The sequence below is a fragment of the Argiope bruennichi genome, chromosome 6 (assembly GCF_947563725.1).
Source record: "Argiope bruennichi chromosome 6, qqArgBrue1.1, whole genome shotgun sequence".
Taxonomy (NCBI): Eukaryota; Metazoa; Arthropoda; class Arachnida; order Araneae; family Araneidae; genus Argiope; species Argiope bruennichi.
In genome coordinates, this window is record NC_079156.1 from 89,982,288 (window position 1) to 90,002,526 (window position 20,239).

The 20,239-nt window shown below is 27.3% G+C and overlaps 1 protein-coding gene across 2 annotated transcripts; it reads right to left on the reverse strand.

The window, feature by feature from the left end:
• Positions 1–258: 258 nt before the first annotated feature.
• Positions 259–20,217, reverse strand: LOC129971453 (1-acylglycerol-3-phosphate O-acyltransferase ABHD5-like). Of its 2 annotated transcripts, none has more exons than XM_056085232.1 (7): positions 19,881–20,217; positions 17,655–17,839; positions 12,660–12,938; positions 9,645–9,905; positions 6,184–6,298; positions 3,601–3,787; positions 259–945 (listed from the first exon to the last, which is right to left on the reverse strand). In XM_056085232.1, the coding sequence occupies exons 1-7, from the start codon at positions 19,961–19,963 to the stop codon at positions 829–831; spliced, it is 1,227 nt and encodes a 408-aa protein (XP_055941207.1). In that variant the 5' UTR covers positions 19,964–20,217; the 3' UTR covers positions 259–828. The 2 variants fall into 2 exon arrangements, with proteins under 2 accessions (XP_055941207.1, XP_055941206.1); XM_056085231.1 differs by having other exon boundaries at positions 17,655–17,842.
• Between the last annotated feature and the right edge of the window lie 22 nt (positions 20,218–20,239).

Genomic DNA, 20,239 nt, shown 5'->3' on the forward strand with positions numbered 1-20,239 from the left:
ACTAATGCATAATTTTAAACTGAACTTCAATTTTTCAAAACTGCCAAATACCACAATGAATACTTACATAAAAGGAAGTGACTTAATGTCATTTCCACAGTTTTAATATGCCTTCCAAATCAATACAGTTGATAGAGGATCATATTTAGAGGTTAAAAAATTATATTTATATAGTAAAATGCAACATTATTTTTACAGAAACGATTTTCTGTTTATCCTTATGGTGCAGTGAAAGAGAATAAAAAAAGAAAGGTAAAATTTTGTTCTATTCATGGTATTTATTAAAAAAGTAACATTTATCACAGTATTATAAAAAGAATGCCAAATATGCTTATTAAGTGTCATGTTTATAAAATAAAATATACATATTGGCATCCGTAACAAAAATATACATAAGATGCACATTCATTTGTATACAATGCAGAATATTAAGCATTTCATACAAAATATGTACAAACAGATAAATACTACAGTAAAAAAAATAACAAAAGATGTATGCATGGAACTTGTTCACATGAGAAATATGTATTACACACATCAGATATTTTGCTTTACTCAGTGCATAAATAAATTAAATAGTAGGTTTGTCAACATAAACAAATATTTCATTTATAATAAAAATTGATTTCAAAAGTAAGATTCAAATTTACAGAAAACTTACATTTTAATAAAGTACAGCATTGTAAATTTTTGGTATAAAATGCACTGTAAATGTATACTTGTAAAAAGATTGCAGATACGTCTTAAAAATTACAGATCATTAAACCTATAAGATGAATAAACTGATTTAAAAAAAAAAAAACATGATAAATTATTTCAATAGGCTATTTAAATATTTCTCATATGAAATACTCCATTTTCTAAATTGTCACAAACTCTGTTGATCAAGGAATTGAATTCTTGAGGTTTATCAGCATAAACATGATGCCCAGCGCCTTCAATAACCTATAAAAATAAAATAAAGAATTTGCATTATTCAAAAATATGAAGAGTTTTGGCAAACTTCTTAATATTATAATTTATTAGCCGCCTCTGTCTACCTGCTGATTCATTGGAAACACTGATTGTGTTTAATTTCAATAAAATCTCTTATGCATAATTTTCATCTTTTTACGATTTCCCAAAAAAAGTACTTTTAAGGATAAAATTGTGATAAATATTAAAAGCATTGTTATTTTAAAACCTTTACATTGACACAATAAATGTAATTTCCTAAAAGAATTAAATACCATGACATCACAGTGCCATTAAAAATTTAATAGCCTGGCTCACCCATCTTCTAAGTTTTTTTTTTTTTTTTTTTTAATTCTCCTATTTGTAGCTTCATTTCCTTTTTTCCACAAATATTAAGCACAGTCTTTTTTCCTTTGTTTCTAATAGAAATTGCAATAAAATTTTCAAGCAAAAATGATTATGTTGTAGCAAAACTAAGCAAAAAGAAAATTTAATAAAATGGTACAAATGAAAAGGTATTTTTCTAAAATTTCATAAAAAGAATTTTGGACATTATAATTTGAGAAAAATGGTAATTGGTTTAACTTTGAATTAAAATTTCAAAAAAGAAAAATACGTCAGAGTGACTTCTTATCCTCCAAAGAATATTTGTACCAAATTTGGTAGCCCTAGACCAACTAGAGTTGGCCTGCAGAGAAAACATACATATATGCAACATTATCCTTTATTATTAGCAGAGATAGATAAACTAACAGGGAAATAAACAAGAATGAAAAATTGGAACATTTGCTTTTTGTTTACGTATTAGCGAGGCTAATAATTAATTCAACATATGTGAACAAATGTATAGTTTAAAATATAAATATTACAAACAATTCAGTGCAAAAATCAGTTCAATTGTTAAAAATCACTGAAATAACAGTCACTATGATAAGCAAGTAGATGATATATTTGACACTTATGTTCAGAGAGTAATAAATAAAAACACTTCAATATACTTTTTTTTATATAAAAATTCATGAAACTATTTTAAAAGAATTTTCAAAAATCAATACTTATAAAGACTTAAAATGTAATAACCCTGCAATCTTTTAAGAAACTTTACTTTGAAAACAATATGAACAGTAGAAAACAAAAATTACCTAAAAATCTTACAATTATATCTAAACTTATAAAATACTGTAAATGAAACAACTTCTGATAATTGTAGTATTGTGTTTATCAATAAAAAAAAAGTGGTAATTGCCTGTTAACTACATGCAATTTACAAACAGTCAAATTTTAGTTATGAAAATTCTAAGCAATTAATATATAAATACCAAAAATTCTCATTTTTTACGTAACAGTAAACAAAAATATAACATTTAGAAATTAAAAATTTGTTATGATTTCTCTTCACTCATCAAATTAACTTTGCTGGTGAGAATATTAATCTCTATCACTGCAACCATCATTCTTGTAAAGTCCATATTGGACTTGGAGCACAATATTCCTTACTGCCAAATGTAAAATAGCACTTCAAATATTTATCTAAGTCCTTAATATATTCTTTAAATTCACTATATTTGGGAACCCAACAAATAACATCTGGGATTTTAAGCAACCTAACAAAAAAGACTCAAAAGGTTATAACCATGAAACGACTTTGTAAATAATGCAAGAGACAGTTAGGTGAAATGCATAAGATACTAAATTCAAAATTGTCATAACAGATAATGTGGCTACAACAGATAATAACAAAAAGACATAAAAATGCCTTTGAACAGTCTTTATCAACAGTAAATATTCACTTATACAATCATATTAAATAAACAATGAATTGTTGCAATTGCAGGTCTATTGATTTACGTATTGTTTTATAAAAATGAAATTCATTTATTGTAATTTTAAGTACCTCTTCATTATTTATGATTGAAGTTGCTCTTTTATTAACAACTTAATAATCAGTTTTTAAACTGAAATTCTGATAAACAGCTCTGCACAATCAAGTATTTTTTCACTTAGAATTTGATAGTTTGAATTAGTTCATTTTGGAGTTTTACCTGATGACTGTAGAGTCATATCGCTAGAACTATAGTCTTTTTATAAAATAATGAATTTGCATCTTAAAAATTACATGTATTTTCAGCTAGCAAAGGTCCATTTCCCCCCTATCAATGATTTTTGGAACTAATATTTTCCTCCCATGGCCTCATAATTTCATTTACCGAAATTGATGGCATCCAAATTGATAGATAGAGTTAGAGTTGTGAATTGTGTCAGTATATAAAAAAACACTATGCACAGATTACACAACCACTTACTACAGATTACACAATGGTTTCCATCGCATAATAAATATCTGGTTAATGTATAACTGTCAAATTAAAAACAAAAGAACATGTACATCCATGTTGTTTTGTTTTGAAACAATGACATGTATGAGTTGTATATAAATAAGTTAACATACATTAAATTTAAACAATCTATAATTAGTTGTAATTTTTCCTCCAAATTAAGAATAACAAAGGGAAAAAATACCATATATTAGGAAAACAACTAAATTCATAATTTTAAAAATAGTTTTCATAATAAATTCACATTAAATTAAATCAGCAGAGATCTTTACATGAAATAAATTAGTAATTACATTTAAAACAAACTCACTTGAACATCAACAAAGGAATTCAACCTAGAATATTTTATTTGCAGTCCTGGCTGCCTGTTGACCCATGATCGAGATCCATAAACTAAAGTAATGGGAATCTTGGAATCCAAACTATTTAATCGGTACATCATTGGATATTTCGCCCATCCAGATTTGTCTGTCATGGATTTAAAAGCAGCTTCGCCACTAAAATATAATTTTTAATAAGAAAAATCAATAAAGTAATAATTTGATTTAAAATGTTTTGCATGTTTCCACATTAATAAAATGCATTATAAATTTTAACATAATATGAAATAAAATGATACAGAAAAGCAGAGAAAATATTTATCAACATAATCTTGGAGAGAAATATCTTGTAACTCAATAAAGGATAAAAAATGAAAGCAACCGTTAATGTTCTCTTGTACATTAGGTAAACTTAAGATTTCTTAAATTGTCAAGAAAATTTTGATATTTTACATCTAATTACATAAATTCCAATGAACTAATGATAAACAAAGATGAACCAATGATATTTGCTTATTTGTATTAACCTGTGCCATTTTTAATGAACTTTATAATTTCTAACCTATAAAAAGTCCAGTCTTCATAAACAAAAATTTGAACAAAATATTGATTTACAGATGTATCTAAACCAAACATTACATTTGAATGAAAATTTGAATAAAACAAAATAAGTGATAATCTGATAGCACAAGATCAAATGAATATGGCAATACATTTCATTTAAGCTATAGAAATTATAGACATAAGATCAAATATACGATATCATGTTGTCATAACGAAATACAATTCTTTTATTATTAATAAACTCCAAACATTTCAGCGATAAATTTGTTAAGGCTGTCCAGTTAGGACCAATTTGAATTAAAATGATGGATTTAGTATGACTTTTATTCAACTGAAAGCAATTGTCAACATTTTTAAACTTGCAAAGTAAAATTGTGCTACAAAACTCCACCATATTGAATAATTGTCTAATAAATTGTTTTTGTCTAATGAATAATTAATGTCATTTGAAGAAGATAATTAAAAACCAAGATGAGCATAGTAAATTTTACCAAAAGTTTTTAAATATTACATTTTTGCATATTACACCTGTCCTCAAAAGTTTTCAATATTTTCCAAATAATGAGAATTTATCTTGCATATAATCATATTTCAATGTTTGCACAAGTTATCTAACAAACTTCATCAAACTCATGAATCTAAATGCTAAACTTTATTTATTCCAGTTTATAAGTGATACTGAATGCTTAAAAAATTTATATTTTGATATTTCTGCAGTCTTTTATGCAATTTAAGATAAAATTGACAATGGTGGATTTAAACATCTATGATCAAAAGCAGTGTTCATTATGAGATACCCATCTTCTCTTTCAATAAACTGGTCATTTAGTTTCAAATTTCAATGTATTTTTTTAACTTTATCAACATGTTAATGATTTGCAATAAATTATTTTTTTATTTTATTCATTTTATGAATAATTTTTCATCTAGTAATTTATTAGATGTAAATGAGATAACATCTAGTAATTATTACTATTTATGATTGAATGACAGTCAAGTTTATATACAATACTAATTAAGCAGACAATTGATGTCTCCAAATACTTTAATAACAAAGAAAATCTATTGAAATATATATAAACTTCACCAGTTGTATTTCCAAAATCTTAATTATTAAAATTATATAAACAGGATTTGTATTTTTATAAATTTATTTATAAAGCAACTATCCTAATAATATTCTTTTAAACCTCATGTGTGTGGCTTGCTTTTCTTCTGTGGCCTTAGGCAGCTGCCTAAAATCTAGTACTCATTTGACTCCAATAATATTTTTCTTTTAAATCAAATTTAGCGGGCCTTCTTGACTAAGAGTATCAAGATCAAAACCACCAGTACAGTCTTGATGATGGGCATAATTAATATTTTTGATGTCATCAAAAATTATGTACAACTTTTAATGAGATTGATATGTGTTTGTTTCTTCATAGAAATAAAGCCAATAAAATTGGATATGACAAAAATGCACTATTTGGCCTCTCATTTGGTTATAAAATATTTAGAAGCTAATTCAATCATTTGACTTTCATTCTGTTGGAGCTAAATCCATCAACTCTTAAATGAGATAACAATTGAGAATGTGCTAATGATTCTAGTATTTCCCAAAATGAATTAGTAGAGCATATTTCAAAAACATACACACAATAATTTCTCCAAAAACTTAATAATTTTGGCAATTACATTTGATTCAAATATTTTTCAATTAAACCTTACTTATTTCTAAAATTGTTATTAATATTGATTCATACAACTTGCTCCAATATGATTCAAAACTAAAATGGGTCACTGAAAGGACTAGCCTTATTCTTTAAGAATGTTCTAATTAAAGCACATTACATGTTTCTTTAACAATATATTCAGTATATGAGAATTCACAATTACAAATGTGTATTTGAATATATATTATTTTTCAATGAATCAGAATCTACATATTTGAATAACTGTTAAAAAGTACACACAGAGTTTTGAAAACAGGTAAATAATTGAAAAAAGAAAAACAAGAATGTTTATACCTGGGATGTTGAACATTACAATGATAGATGTATTCTAAAACACAGTGAGGATTATCCATGAATCGCCCATATTTTCTCCACAAATCGCTACGAAAATGCCGTACTAAAGAAGGTCCTAAAATCAAAAGCACTTTTAACCAAGAATACAAATTTTCTATATAAATTAAAATTAAAGACAAAAATACTTTTATTATAATGAAATATTAAATTAATAATTTTGACAGAACATTAACAATTCATTTATCTTTTAAAATATATTCATCTTATTTTAGAATTAATATCCAATGCATGGTTGGTAAATAAATTTAAATTCATGCACAATTAAAGCTTTTAAATTTTTAATATGTTTAAACATAGACACTATTAAATTTAATAAATTAAAATTGCATGATGATATTTTAAATTAGTAACTTTGTTTAGTTATTGAAATGTTTGCCTTAGGTGATTAATTAGTTTACTGGGAATATCAATTATATTTAATTTCAGATAAACAATTTAGATATAACTTCACATCCATGATTTCACTAAATTGTCCGATATTAAAGCTGTTATTTTAATTATTTTCTGAATTTCAAATCAGCAATGTAATAGATAGTTGGAAATTAAGCAAAATAAATAAATATATGCCAAATTTCAGGAAAAATTCATATTAAATTGCTATAATTAAAAATATTTTTTTTTTTTTACATTTTTGAATTGGTGTTCATTTTTACAAGTTATTGCTTGATAATCAGCTTTATTTTTAATTAAAATTTCAAAACAAAAAATCACTTTGAACTGCACATTCCTATTCTCCAAGATATGTCAAATTTGGTAACTATTGGTCAAATAATATAGCCTGGAGAGCACCAATATCAACACATAAACACATATACACTGAACTTCATTATTAGTTCTGATAAATAAAAAAAAAAGGAAGGTCTGTATTATACATATTATAACAAATGCAAAATTCCTAATATTCTAAACATTAAAAAAAAAAAAAAAAAAAAAAAAAAAATTACAGTTTACACATTTTCAATTAACTCTTTCGTACATAGAAACAAGATAAAAATTTATGAAAACTAAGGTCCAAATGTGAAATTTTAGAAACAAATCAGATGCTTATTTTTAGACTAAGCAATATTTCTTAAAAAATTCAAATAAATTAATAAGTAAACAATGCTGACATACTTGCAATTAATCTAGATTCAAATGCAATATTTAATTTAAATTGTTAAATATATATACATCCAATTCCAACACTGAATTGAGCAAAATAGTTTATTTTTATTATATGAATATGTCAAATAGGTGTAGACTGGAGAAAAGAATGCTGATAAAAAAAAAAGCAATCAAACTTATTAAATAATACATCAAAAAATGCTTTAAAGAGTTTCTGCCTTTTAGAGTTTCATTAACAAATTCCCCCAAAAAATATGAAATAAAATTAGGTGATTAATCATAACAAAGCCCCCACCCCACCCCCCAAAAAAAACTTTAAGAACAAGAATCTTCACTGATTTTATTTAACAATAAAAGAAACATGAATATAATAAAACATTTAAGAAATATTTTAAATTACAACTATAGTTGTAATTGATATACATTATTTTTAAACTATCAAAAATCATGAATAAAATTTCTATGCAAGGATATTTTTAAAACTTATAGGAAACGCAATAAAATTTAAATTTTCTTATTACAAATGTTGTCAAAAAATTGCCCAAAGATGCATATTAGATACTATTACTGTCATTTACAAAACAAATTAAAAAAATATGCAAAAATATATAAATTAGAAACCAAAAGGTTTTAAATTTTTATTTTTGGTTAAAATATTAATGTTTTTACATTAATTGCACAAAAATTACATGCATATAATTCTTTATTTTTCTTATGTAATAGGCAAGTGGAATAATTTTGGAATATTTCATACATTAGCTGAAAAAAAAGCTGACATTTTTCAAAAAACTGACAAATATCAACTTTCATACTGCTAAAGTGTGAATTTTTATAATTCCAGAGAGTAAAGATATCATTCAGGTATTATAATATTTTCAACCACCATAAAAACTTTTAAAAATATGCCCTTTTTATTTTACAATAAATAATAAAATAATAAAAAAACACATTTTTTTTTTTACTTAAGAAAAAGCATTTTTTGGTACAAAATATTCATATAAATTTGCATTGTTTCATTTTTTTGTAAACAATTCTTTGTCAACGATGTACCAAATGGATTTAAAAAATTTTTGGTTCTGATGCAATAATTCAACAAAACAAGTTGCACCAGGACTGATCTTTTAAAAACTGGTTTTATGAAAAAGTTTTATGAAAAAACACTCAAGAAAAATATTAATGAATATTATCTATCTCCTTGAATGTCCAAGTCATTATGATCAATTTACTTTTATGCCATATCAACTGACAGCCTATTCATCTGACAATTCAGAATTCAATAGATTATGTGCACAATAATTGTCTCCCATTTCCTCTTTGATTTTTAATCATTTTGTATTCAATAAAATATTTCCTTGAATTATTCTTAAATTGCTTCAGTCTTGTTGCAATACCTTTTACAAAATAAAACAGCCAAACATCAAAATATTTTCATTATATCTTATGAGTAAAAAAAATATTTCAAACATGACAAGTAAACCATCAGAAATTATTAACTAAAGCAAGGATTTAAGTAATAAATAGATACTATGTTACATCATTCCATAATGCATGTATATAGAGTATATTTTTTTCCCCTACGAAAAAACTTGATGGAAAAAAATTTAATTACCATTTTCTGGTTGCAATTTCAGCACAGAACAATTAATGGACATTTTTCAGCATACCTGCTTTCTAGTATAAATTCAACATTTAAAAAAAATATATACTATTATATGAAAACTCAAATCAGAATTTAAAACTTTCCAAAAGAAATGAAATAGGGGAAAAGAAAATATCAAGAGTATTTACTTGATTAGAGTTTTGGTACATAATTACAAAGATTTTTCTAGAAACATATCAAAGATATTTCTACCACTGAATGGTGTACTTGGTATAACAAATTTATACTGTATGACAACTATTTTTATGCAATCTAATGGCTTATTCACTGTTTTGGTACATTGTTACTGTTATTCTTTGGCTGATGTTTGATGTGCAAGCAAATCTGCTTGTTCTTTTGTACTATAAGAAAGGGATATCTTTATGCCAAACTTATGTAATTAAGCTTAATTTTGGAGTGAAATTCCTGGAACAAGTTATTAGAATTATATAAATATGAAACAATCATTTTAAATTAGTAAAAAAATTTATTGTAAAATATATTCAATGAAATACTGGATGTGGTTGGTTCATTTTCTCATAAGCAAAACCAGAAAAACAGAAATAAAAATAAAATGCTGTCAAATTTTAAAATGAACTTTTGAAAAGGCCATAACTACTTTTATATATTAAAAAAATCTATTAATAAGATTCCTTACCGATTGGTCCAGCAGCCCGCACACTAGCTAAGAAATTGAAACCTTGAAGAAAACTGTCTAAAAATTTCACCCAAGAATCCAAATCATAACGGTGAAGATGCGAGATTGGTTTTTCAGGAAGTCCCCAAGGGTCAACAAGTATAAGAAGAGAAACTCTTTCTGGATAATGCAATGCATATGATGCAGCAATATACCCTCCAAAGCTATGACCAAGAAGAATAAATTTATCTAGTCCAATAGATTCTCTCCATTTTTCTAAAGCTAATAGAAATATACAAATTCTTAATTCCATTCACAGACAAATAAACATGAATAAACCAACGAAATCAATTCATTGAAATTTGAGATAATTAACTTCAATTAAATGTAAGAAAATACTAATGACAATAAGTTACAGTGATCTAGAGCAAATTTTTTCCTAAACACAACTAGATTTCTCACGATACCTTTTATTTTATCATAATTCCTAGGATGTATTTCTTTTTATCCCTCATCCTACTGAAAAAATACATACTCTGGATTCTAATAATCAAGAAAAAGAATACTTTTTTCATAAGTTGGAACAATATAAAAATCTCTGGAAAACCATTATATACTGTGCTATTACTAAATTAAAGTTAAAAGAATTACTATTAAATCAAATAAAAGGAAAGAATGAACACTTGAAGATATTCAGAGTGTAAATGATATCAAATACTTTATATTATTTGTTAATTTTAATTCAAATATAATATTTTTAATTTGAAGGTAACATTAATTATTAGATGCATATTTCCAATCTCCACAATTTAAAAATGCAGAATTTTCTATCAGTTTTGAAATAAAACTAAATTTAATGAAATGACTTCCATAAATATAACTTCTATCAAAATGAATAGTTAAATTTTGCCTTAAAAAATAAACTTTAAAGTACTTAGAGAAAATAAATAAAAGCCAACATTAACATAGCAGTTTTGATAATAGAACTATGTGCCATGACAAAATTCATTAAATTAGGCAAGTTTATTACCAAATTTTATATAAATATAGAATATCACCAGTATGTATTACAGAATGTAAGAAATACACATAGTATTAAATAAATAGCATTACATAAGATCATTCCAGAAAAAGAAAAGACATAAATAAAACAAATCTAGGATATAAAAATCAACAAATACTATTAACCATGTAAACAAAGTTATCTTTCTTTCTAGAAATTTTGCCAACTCCTTCAATAGTTCAGTTTTCTCACAATTAGATTTTTTCAGCTGTGGCTGGTTAAGCTTGCTGAGCATGTGGAATAGCTTTACATTCAATTTCAGCAATTTCTTTTTGTATGAGAAATTTCTTTCAGGTTCTAACCAAAAAATCAGATCCTAACTTTTCCTTTATATCATTAGCAGCAAATTCTTTAGCTCTCTATCCTCTAAAAAAATAGGCACTTTTTATAATCAACTGATACTACACAATTTTTCCCATAAATTTTGCACAAAAACTGCAGTAAAAATACTGAAATAATTTACTAATAAATTATTTCAAAAATTAAAAAAACAAATTATCTATAATGAAGGAAGTATTAGCAAAACAATAATGAAGTGTATTCATTTCAAATAAATTGACATTTTTAAGAATAAATAAAATTATTGAAAAGAAAACTTTTTCGCTACCTAAATAAGCAAAAGATAAAAGAAGATTCTAGTTAATGAAAGTGATAAAATATACCATCACTATTTCTTTAAATTGAAGGAAATCCTTTACACTGACTTTTTAACTCACTAGCATTCCATGAATGTAGAAAGTTCCACCATTGTAAAAAAATGCAATTGTATATAATTTGGCTGATTTTAAGTAGGAAAAAATTTTCCTATAAAAAAAAAGCACCTAGATTTTTTTAAAAAAGCATTTTTAAGATTTATATAAAAGGACCATTAAAATTAAGCATTTTTTGGGGATTTTCGGTAATGTTACATACTAAATCAATGTTATATTTGGACTGCAAATTTAATTTGTTATTATACTTATAAAACCAGCAATATTACCTTTAATTAAATATTTTTAAATATCAAAATTTACATAGAAACTAAACAAAAACTCCCTGTATATCTAATCAGTAAAACTCCCAATTTCAGAGAATAAATAATCACAATTATTGTGTTCAATCTGGAAAGCATTTTTAGTTTATTTCCATACTTATAAGACACAGAACAGAAATACAAACAATTAAGCATTTTTTTATAGTCACAACTTATATAATTATTTAATCAGAAAATTTTCACTATATCATTTGCAAATCACAATATTCTAATTACAGGAAACAAATTTTTATTTGCAAACATTTATCAGTTACCAAAAATGCACAGCATTAGCATAACAGATTTCAAAATAGGCAAAGTCTAATAGGCAAAACAGATTTCCAAATGAATAACAGGAAAAATTATATATTTGTATAATGTTACCTATTAGAAATACTTTGAAAAAAAATCACCCTGGGTTTTCAATCTTGCATACATAGGAGCACTTAAAATACAAATATATATATATACTTTAAAAAGATTCAAAGGATCAAAACCACATGATTTGGATAGGTGTATTTACAAATTGCATTTTGCATTTAAAAAATATTGACATATATTAAATTTCTATTCATCATCAGAGTAATTCACACTATTTCCCACCTTTATTTGCTTGAAGTGTTACAATCCCCAGAGTTACTATTACCCAAGAAAGCAAATTCTTTCTCTCTGTTAAATAGTTGCAAAAGCTATGTAATTAAAAGGAAAATGAAATTCAAAATGGCAAACTCAGTGTCATAAGCTTTACAATAAACCTGGTTCAGTACATCTGATTAAAAAAAATTTCTGGTTATCTTTTTACATAAAAAAAAGAAGATATATTAGATGTTGTGCACATTAAAATATTTATGTCAGATCTGATTTTTGTTTTAATGTAGATTTAAACTAAATTTATTTTGATTTTTTTAGATGTAAACTATATTTAGATTTTCTAAGAGAATAATAATAACAAAGCACTTACAAATGAAAAATTGCATTTCAGCTTCTAAAGCATCAGAACTGAATGGGGGTCGTGAACTTAGTCCAAAACCTAATAGGTCAACAGCATAAACTGGACGAGAAGAAGACAAGCTATCTAAATTCATAATCCAGACTCCAAGGCCACAAGCAAATCCATGCAATAAAACTATCGGAGTTTTATCAGAATTTTTATTCAGAGAGACTGTCCTTATAAAGCTGTCTACCTTTTCGCAGCATTTCCCAATATTTGTATACTCCACTTCGTATGGATGCTTCAAATCTGAAACATCGGAAATTGTAACAAATATAGAAAAATTTTATACAAGAACATTTAAAAAGAGTTTTTAGGTCAGAAAATATCAGTTTTATCATTTAGCAAATCAATATTAATTTTTGTAAAAAGTATAAAATATAATTTCATAAAAATGTGTTGGATACTTAAAATCATGAACAGTATTTATTATGCAATATTGAGCAATTATGGTTATTTTTAAGAAACATATTCTTAATCTGTAAACAAAAAATTTTTTAGCCATGTTAAGCTTAATTAAATTATATATAAAAACAGAAAAAAGGAAATATTTATTATAAAAAAATAGTAATTCATAAAAGAAAAGTAATACAGTAAATTCACTTTTAATTAAATTCTAGTGTATGATGGATTTTTGTCAAAAAATTATAGTAATCAATAATGTATAAATAAAACATATCATTAGAAAGGCAGTAAGAATCTTAGATATATTTGTATATTAGTCCCCTCCCCCCAATAGAATAGTTGCATAAAGCCACATAAACATTTTCATTTCTTGAAACAATTGCATAATCACCATGAACATAGTAGTGCAGCTTGAAACCAATTCCTAAATTCCTTTTATGTGATATGGCTGCTATCATAACATACCTATATATTTAAAATGATTCGCAAAACCAAAAAATCAGCCATTCACTCATAACTTCAACAATTTTGCAATTTTTTATTTTCTATAAAATCTTATTTTTCAAAAATGAGAGGTAAAGCATATCACAAAAACTTTGTCAGAGTTCCCTCAATTCTGGAAATAGATTGTTTTAATTATTTATTTATTTATTTGTACTTGTGTACTATAGCAGTTACATTGCCACAATTTTCAAGATTCACCACCCTGTCCAAAATAAAAAGTAAACAAAAATTAGCCATTTATTCCTCAACTGGCACATGATTGAAATAGTATATAAACACTTTCGTACTACTTTTTAAGCATGCTTCACTAATCAGAACACAACATACATATTGTGTAAATTTAAATGACTAAAAAAAAGAAAAAGAAAGAAAAAAAAAAAGAATACAAGATAAATGATTGGTCTAAAATGCAATCAATATCTTTAGTGCCGAGTTCATTGCCAAAAGTAGCTAGCTATATTACAAATTCTATGTCACATTAGCTAAAATCTAAATTTTACCTTAAATGAGAAATCTGTTGTGTAAAATAAAACATTTGCAATTTTGTGATGGAATTCACATTCTTAATTACAGTCTAGAATATGTTCAGCAGTGGCCCGATGTAGGCAGCATTTCGGGCAAAAAAGGGTAAGATTTTTCACACTGAGAAAAGAAGACATTTAAGGTGGCCACTGGCAAGGCGCGACAGGCAAGTGTTGGTTTCTCTATCACAAGGAAGAATTAAGGACTGGTCCAGCTTATTGGCCCTATACTAATCATGAGTAGGGGGTACAATCCAATTCTTCTTATTTAGGAATTTCACCTGAGAGAACAGTTCCAAGTATGTGAGCTCAGCAGAAGATGAAGTCGCTAGGTTGTAACCAAGTAGATCCACATGAGATGGGATCCACTGGAAATGAATCATGTTGGAGTGAAATCAGCTTCAACTTCTGAAGAATAGACAAACTTGCTTTATCACCAACATAGGTCCAGTTGTTAAGGTGTTTCATTGAGCTGCGACTATCAGTAAGAATCCAAAGGTTCTTACAATTATTTTCATGTAAAATGGTTTTAAGTCCCTCATCGATTGCTAGAAATTAGCTTTTAAAAATGGAACAGAAGTCGATTTCGTTGGCATAGAGTAAAACTAGACTGAGGAGTTACAATATAGATGCCACTACCTGCAAAATTGTCGAATTTTGCTGCCATCAGTATACAATTTAATGTCACATTTAGGGATTTTATTAATGACTTCCAAGGCCAATTATCTAAGGTGTTCTGATGCATTTTCCTTTTTTATTAATAAGAACAGGGAGGTTGAAATGAAAGTGAACTCAGGTAAGTTCTTCAGTTGGATTCATACAGGAGTGAAGAGAATGTGGCTCTACATTTTTAGGAATTACATTCTGAGACAAGATTTGACTAAAGGGACTATTTTTCTTGATTCTCTAGAGGTTAGTAAAATTACTTAGGTATTTTGAGGTGTTGTTTTGTATGCCATAATTGGAAAGTTTGTTGTAATATTTGATAAGGTTAGCATGTCTTCTAACATGGAGAGGTTTCAGCTCGACTTCATAAAGGACAATATCTGAGGGACAATTTCGTTTCAGACCAGTTATTATACGAGCTGCACTCAGCTGTACCTGTTCAAGTTTCTTCAAGTTGGAATCGAAGGCACAGCAATAAATTGGGAATCCATATTCAAGTAAAGGTCTGATGATAGCTAGATAAGTAGTTCTAAGGGTAGTTGTGTCAGCTCCCCAGTCTCTACCTGCAATATATTTTAAGATGTTTAATCGTTTTCTTGCTTTTGAGACAATGTAATCAATGTGCTTATTACTTGTAAGTTCAGAATCCAAAACAAATCCTAAATATTTTGGTGCTTTTTATATGCAAGTTCTTGATTTTCAAGCATCAATTTTAGTTTGTAGTTGTATAAGTGTTTATTGGTTGTAAAAAAGGTGGTAATCGATTTGGAAGGATTAAATTTGAGTTTAAGTTCTGCATCAAATTCGGACAAGGCCTTCAAAGACTCATTGAATTTAGACTCTAGAAAGTTTATAACGAATCCAGAGCTCCAAAGAGCAATGTCATCAGCAAACATACCAATGCGTGTTCCAAAAGAGAAATTTTTCTACACCTGCTAAAAACAAAGAGAATAGTGTTGGACTAAGTACTGTACCCTGAGGGACACCTTGGCTAAGATGAAAATTGTTTGAAAGTGTCGTTGAACCTAACCCTGATAAATCTCTGTTGTAGATAATCCGTATATAATCCATGCCAAAGTATTGCCTCAGATGTTGAAGCTATTATGCAGCTGAATGATTAATTTGTGTTTCCAAACTCTATCGAAGGCTTTTGTAAGATCTAAAAAAGCAGCCAGGGTATGATGCGTTGGCTTGCAGTTATGAGCATCTCTGATAGTCTGTGCAAAGTCAAGAAGTTGGTCAATGGTACTGTGGCCCCTTCGAAAGCCATACTGCTCACAAAGCATAAGATTGTTTTGGTTTAGGAAGAATTGTAGTCGAATAAGGATCATTTTTTCCATTACCTTGCTAGTTGTACATGCAAGTATTATTGGTCTAAAATCCTCAGGGGAGGAAGAATTCTTGTTAGGCTTTTTAACTGCAATAATGATGGCCTTTTTCCATTCCTGTGGTAAGGTCCTTTCTTCCACGATAAGTTGAAAAGATCAAAAAGCCTTTGTTTTCCCATACTTCCAAGGTATTCAAGCAAATGGTCAGAAAGTCCATCTGATCCAGGAGACTTGTTGAGATCAAGAAAAGTCAATGCGATAAGTAATTCCCTCATGGAAAATTGTTTTGTTAGAATTGCGTCTCCCAAATCAGTGCTGCGACAATCGTGAACGAAATTTCTGGCTTTACTTAAAATGGGTTTGTCTTCGTTTGCAAAATGAAGCCTGCCAGTTAATTGATAGTGAGTGGAAAGGCCGTGAGCGGAAATTTGTCGGCAGGGAAGATTTGTCCATCGGGGTTCCTGACTCAATTGCATTCTTCGTTTTGAATCTGTTCCTTGCGGATACCTTTGATGATTTTCCAAAGTTTAGTGTTTGGAGTTCTAAAATCAATTTTACTGCACAACTCATTCCATCTGGATCTTTTAAGATGAGCATAAGTTAGTTTGATCTCTGCATTAATTTTATTGATAGCTATTCTTGAAATTATTCCAGATTCCCAGTCATGGGTACTGCTGAAATTTCCTTACCTACGGAATTGCTAAAAGAAGCCCAATTCACCTTATTGAAGTTCCAGAAGTTTTCTTTGGAATGAAAGGTCTTTTGCTTTTTGTTGAGTTCTATAAGAATTGGTAAGTAGTCACTTCCAATGTTATCTAATACAGACCAGGAACACTGGTGAACTAATTCTGCACTGGTCATGGCAATATCCAAGGCCTCAAAGGTGTTATAACTGAAGGAAGAATGGGTATGAGTACCATCGTTGAGGATTATAAATTAATTATCATCCATCATTTGAAGGACATCAATGCCTCTGTCATTATCACTACTACAGCCCCAAGCAGTATGTTTGGCATTAAGGTCCCCAATAATGATAGAGTTCTTGTCCATAAAGTTGGAAAAATTTGCCGCAAAGTTTTTATGATTAGGATGGTGATAGACGTTAAAGATATTTAGAGGCTTGCTTCTCCACAAGCTTTTAATACCCTGAATTTCAAGATCTGAAGTTTGGTCTGCAGGAATGTCAATGCTTTGGTACTTGACGTCTTTTATTAAGAAAGCTAGGCCTCCACCACTCTTTGTAGTTCTGTCTTTTACTCAAATATATGATGTATTATTTTAAAAAATAATACATCATATCTGACATGATATATTAAATTGCTAATTATTTTTTTAAATAATACATCACTAGCAATTTATGTGGAAAAAATTGCACATTTAATTTTTTAAAGCTTCACATTCAAGTAATTTTAGTTATTAATAATACCTACACAAAAAAATCCAATAAAAATAAAATTTATTCAAAATAAATTTACTGGTAACTAAATCCATAATTCAAAATATTAAACACAAAATATATATTTATACATAATCATACTTACTTTTGAGAACCTCCTTCTCTGCTTTTTCTAGTGTCTGAGTTGAAGTTGGACACCATCGAAACCACCGAGATATCCAGCGAGGACAGAGTTTCCAGAAAGTATTGGGGAAAAACTGAATAATACATGCTAGTAAATATCCAAAGAATTCAGCTTTGGAGAAATGAGAAATAGTCGGATGAGGAAACCTGCTAAAAGTAAAGCAGAAAAAGTTTATGAAAACTGAACTTTTTTAATATAGACATTTTACAAAAAATTCTGATTACCTAATCATTTTTAATATTCACAGTTAGTGAATTAAGTAATTATTCTAAGGATCTATAAGCTATTAATTTTCCAATGTAAAATGTATGATCAAGCAACATGAAATGCATAGGACAAAATATTCATATTCTGCAAGAGGGTGCCAGAGCAGTTATTATGAATTTTAATAGCTTGGGATATTTCTTTGAATTTTTCATATAAAATAAATAAAATATTGGATGATAAAAATTCATCTATTTGGTGAAGCAAAAATTTCCGAAATAAAAAAAAAGTTTCAGATAGTATGCAATAATCAGTAAAACCTTTTCAACAGAATATAAGCTATACATGTAAATTTTATCTCATCAAACTGCTTGATAACATATTGCTAATACTTAAGATACTTTTCCTTTGTAATGTAGTAAATATGATAATTCATCACATTCATTGAGCTGGAATAAAAATTTGTGTAATCAAATTGTCAATGTTGGAAACTTTGCAATACTGAACAATAATGAAGGTATGGACATCACTGAATTCTAGAGATTATGGGTTTTCAAATAAAATATTTAGAAATCAGTGGCATCGATGAACCTCAGAACTCTTAAGATTTTTTTCTTTACATATAATGAAAGTGAAGAAGCATTTTTTCCCCACTTTAAAATGACAGATGATGGATGATGATTTACGATTATCTAAGAGTCGTAAGTTTTCATCCAAGATAAAAATTTTACTAAATAGGTTCAATGATCGTAATTGGCAAACGTTGCCACTGATTTTACCATGTAGAATGTGCTATAAAATAGTATTTTTTTTTTTTTTCAATTTCTCTCAAAAATAGAAGTTAGATGATTGCTGATGATATATCTAGAAGTTATGAACTCTCAAATGAAATAAAAAGTAGCAAAGTCAAACCACTAATTGGGCCTGGGTAAATATTTTCCTTATTATTTTCAATAAACGAATTTTGCACAAATAGATTTAAAATACAATTTTTTCCAAAGCAAAAATTTTTGAACAAAGCATGATTATTATAATGTCAATCAAAATTATCTTGGAAATAACACCATTTTCATACCAATAAAATATCAATTAATGAATTTGCAAATATATATGAACTAAAGTAATGATACTTCAATTTGAATGTTATAAGCATTAAATGTTTTGAATAAAACATTCTTCATATTCTAAAGCAACACAAGAAAAATCAAAAGATCAAGAATAAAAACTGTCAAGAAAAAGTAACTTTGATATTTTTACAACAAGGACTATTTAATATATGAATTCATGCAATAATATTTCACTGTGGATATAAAAGCATAAAATTTAATTTAAAAAAATTCTGAAAGATAAAACATGCCAATTTCATTAGATTTTTATATTGGATATCAACAGGTATGAATCATTTCTAAGAATTAGCATATATTTTTAGTCTTTAAAAAAATAGCTTAGCAAATTCATTCGATTTGCCTGCAACATATACAATTGCAAAAATAAAATTCTCAATTTCTCAAATAATATGACAAAAAGCTGAAAATATTTCACAATAGAAATTTTGTAAATTATTGTAACTTGGTTATTTTGAAAAGAAATTAACAAAGGCCATACATTTTCCTTTTAAGAGAAGCAGAAGTTACTATGCATTAAGCATTTACTTCAACGCCATTTCTTAAAGAATAATCACTATAGCAGGTAAATGAAAACTTCAGAAACAAAAGGGAAATTAACAAGAAACAACAGGAAAAAATCGAAGAAATTACCAAACAAAGAATTTATTTTTAAAAACTGCAAGAGGCGGAAATTTAACCTTCCCTGACTGACAAAAAACTTTCCTTATTTTCCATCTAAAAAATAAAGCAAAAGTAAATATTATAATCAATTATCAATAATTAGGATGTAATTTCAAGGTATAATTCTAGTATCGATAAAACCAAAATTTTAATAACACAGAGGGAAATTTTACAATATTTTTAAATACACACCCACCTAATCCAATGCGGTCTCGGAATTCTTTGGTACACTTTTGGATGTCCGTCTGGTTGAATCTCTCTTACGTGACCATTGGCCATGGCAAACGCTAGAGTAATATTTAACAAAAATAGGACAATTTATTCCAGAAAATTTATTTTCCTTACATTGCGCAAGTTCTTAGAATCACGTGGAGAACTACATGAAGATGCCAAAATATAAGTCAAATTGTTATCAAAATCCAATACGCAATAAAATTGTCACGATTTATCAAAATACTTATCTTTCAATACAAATATATTACTATTCAATCTACAGATACTTCAAAATGACAACAATCACGACGCTACCCAATCATAACTAAACGGAAACGCAAA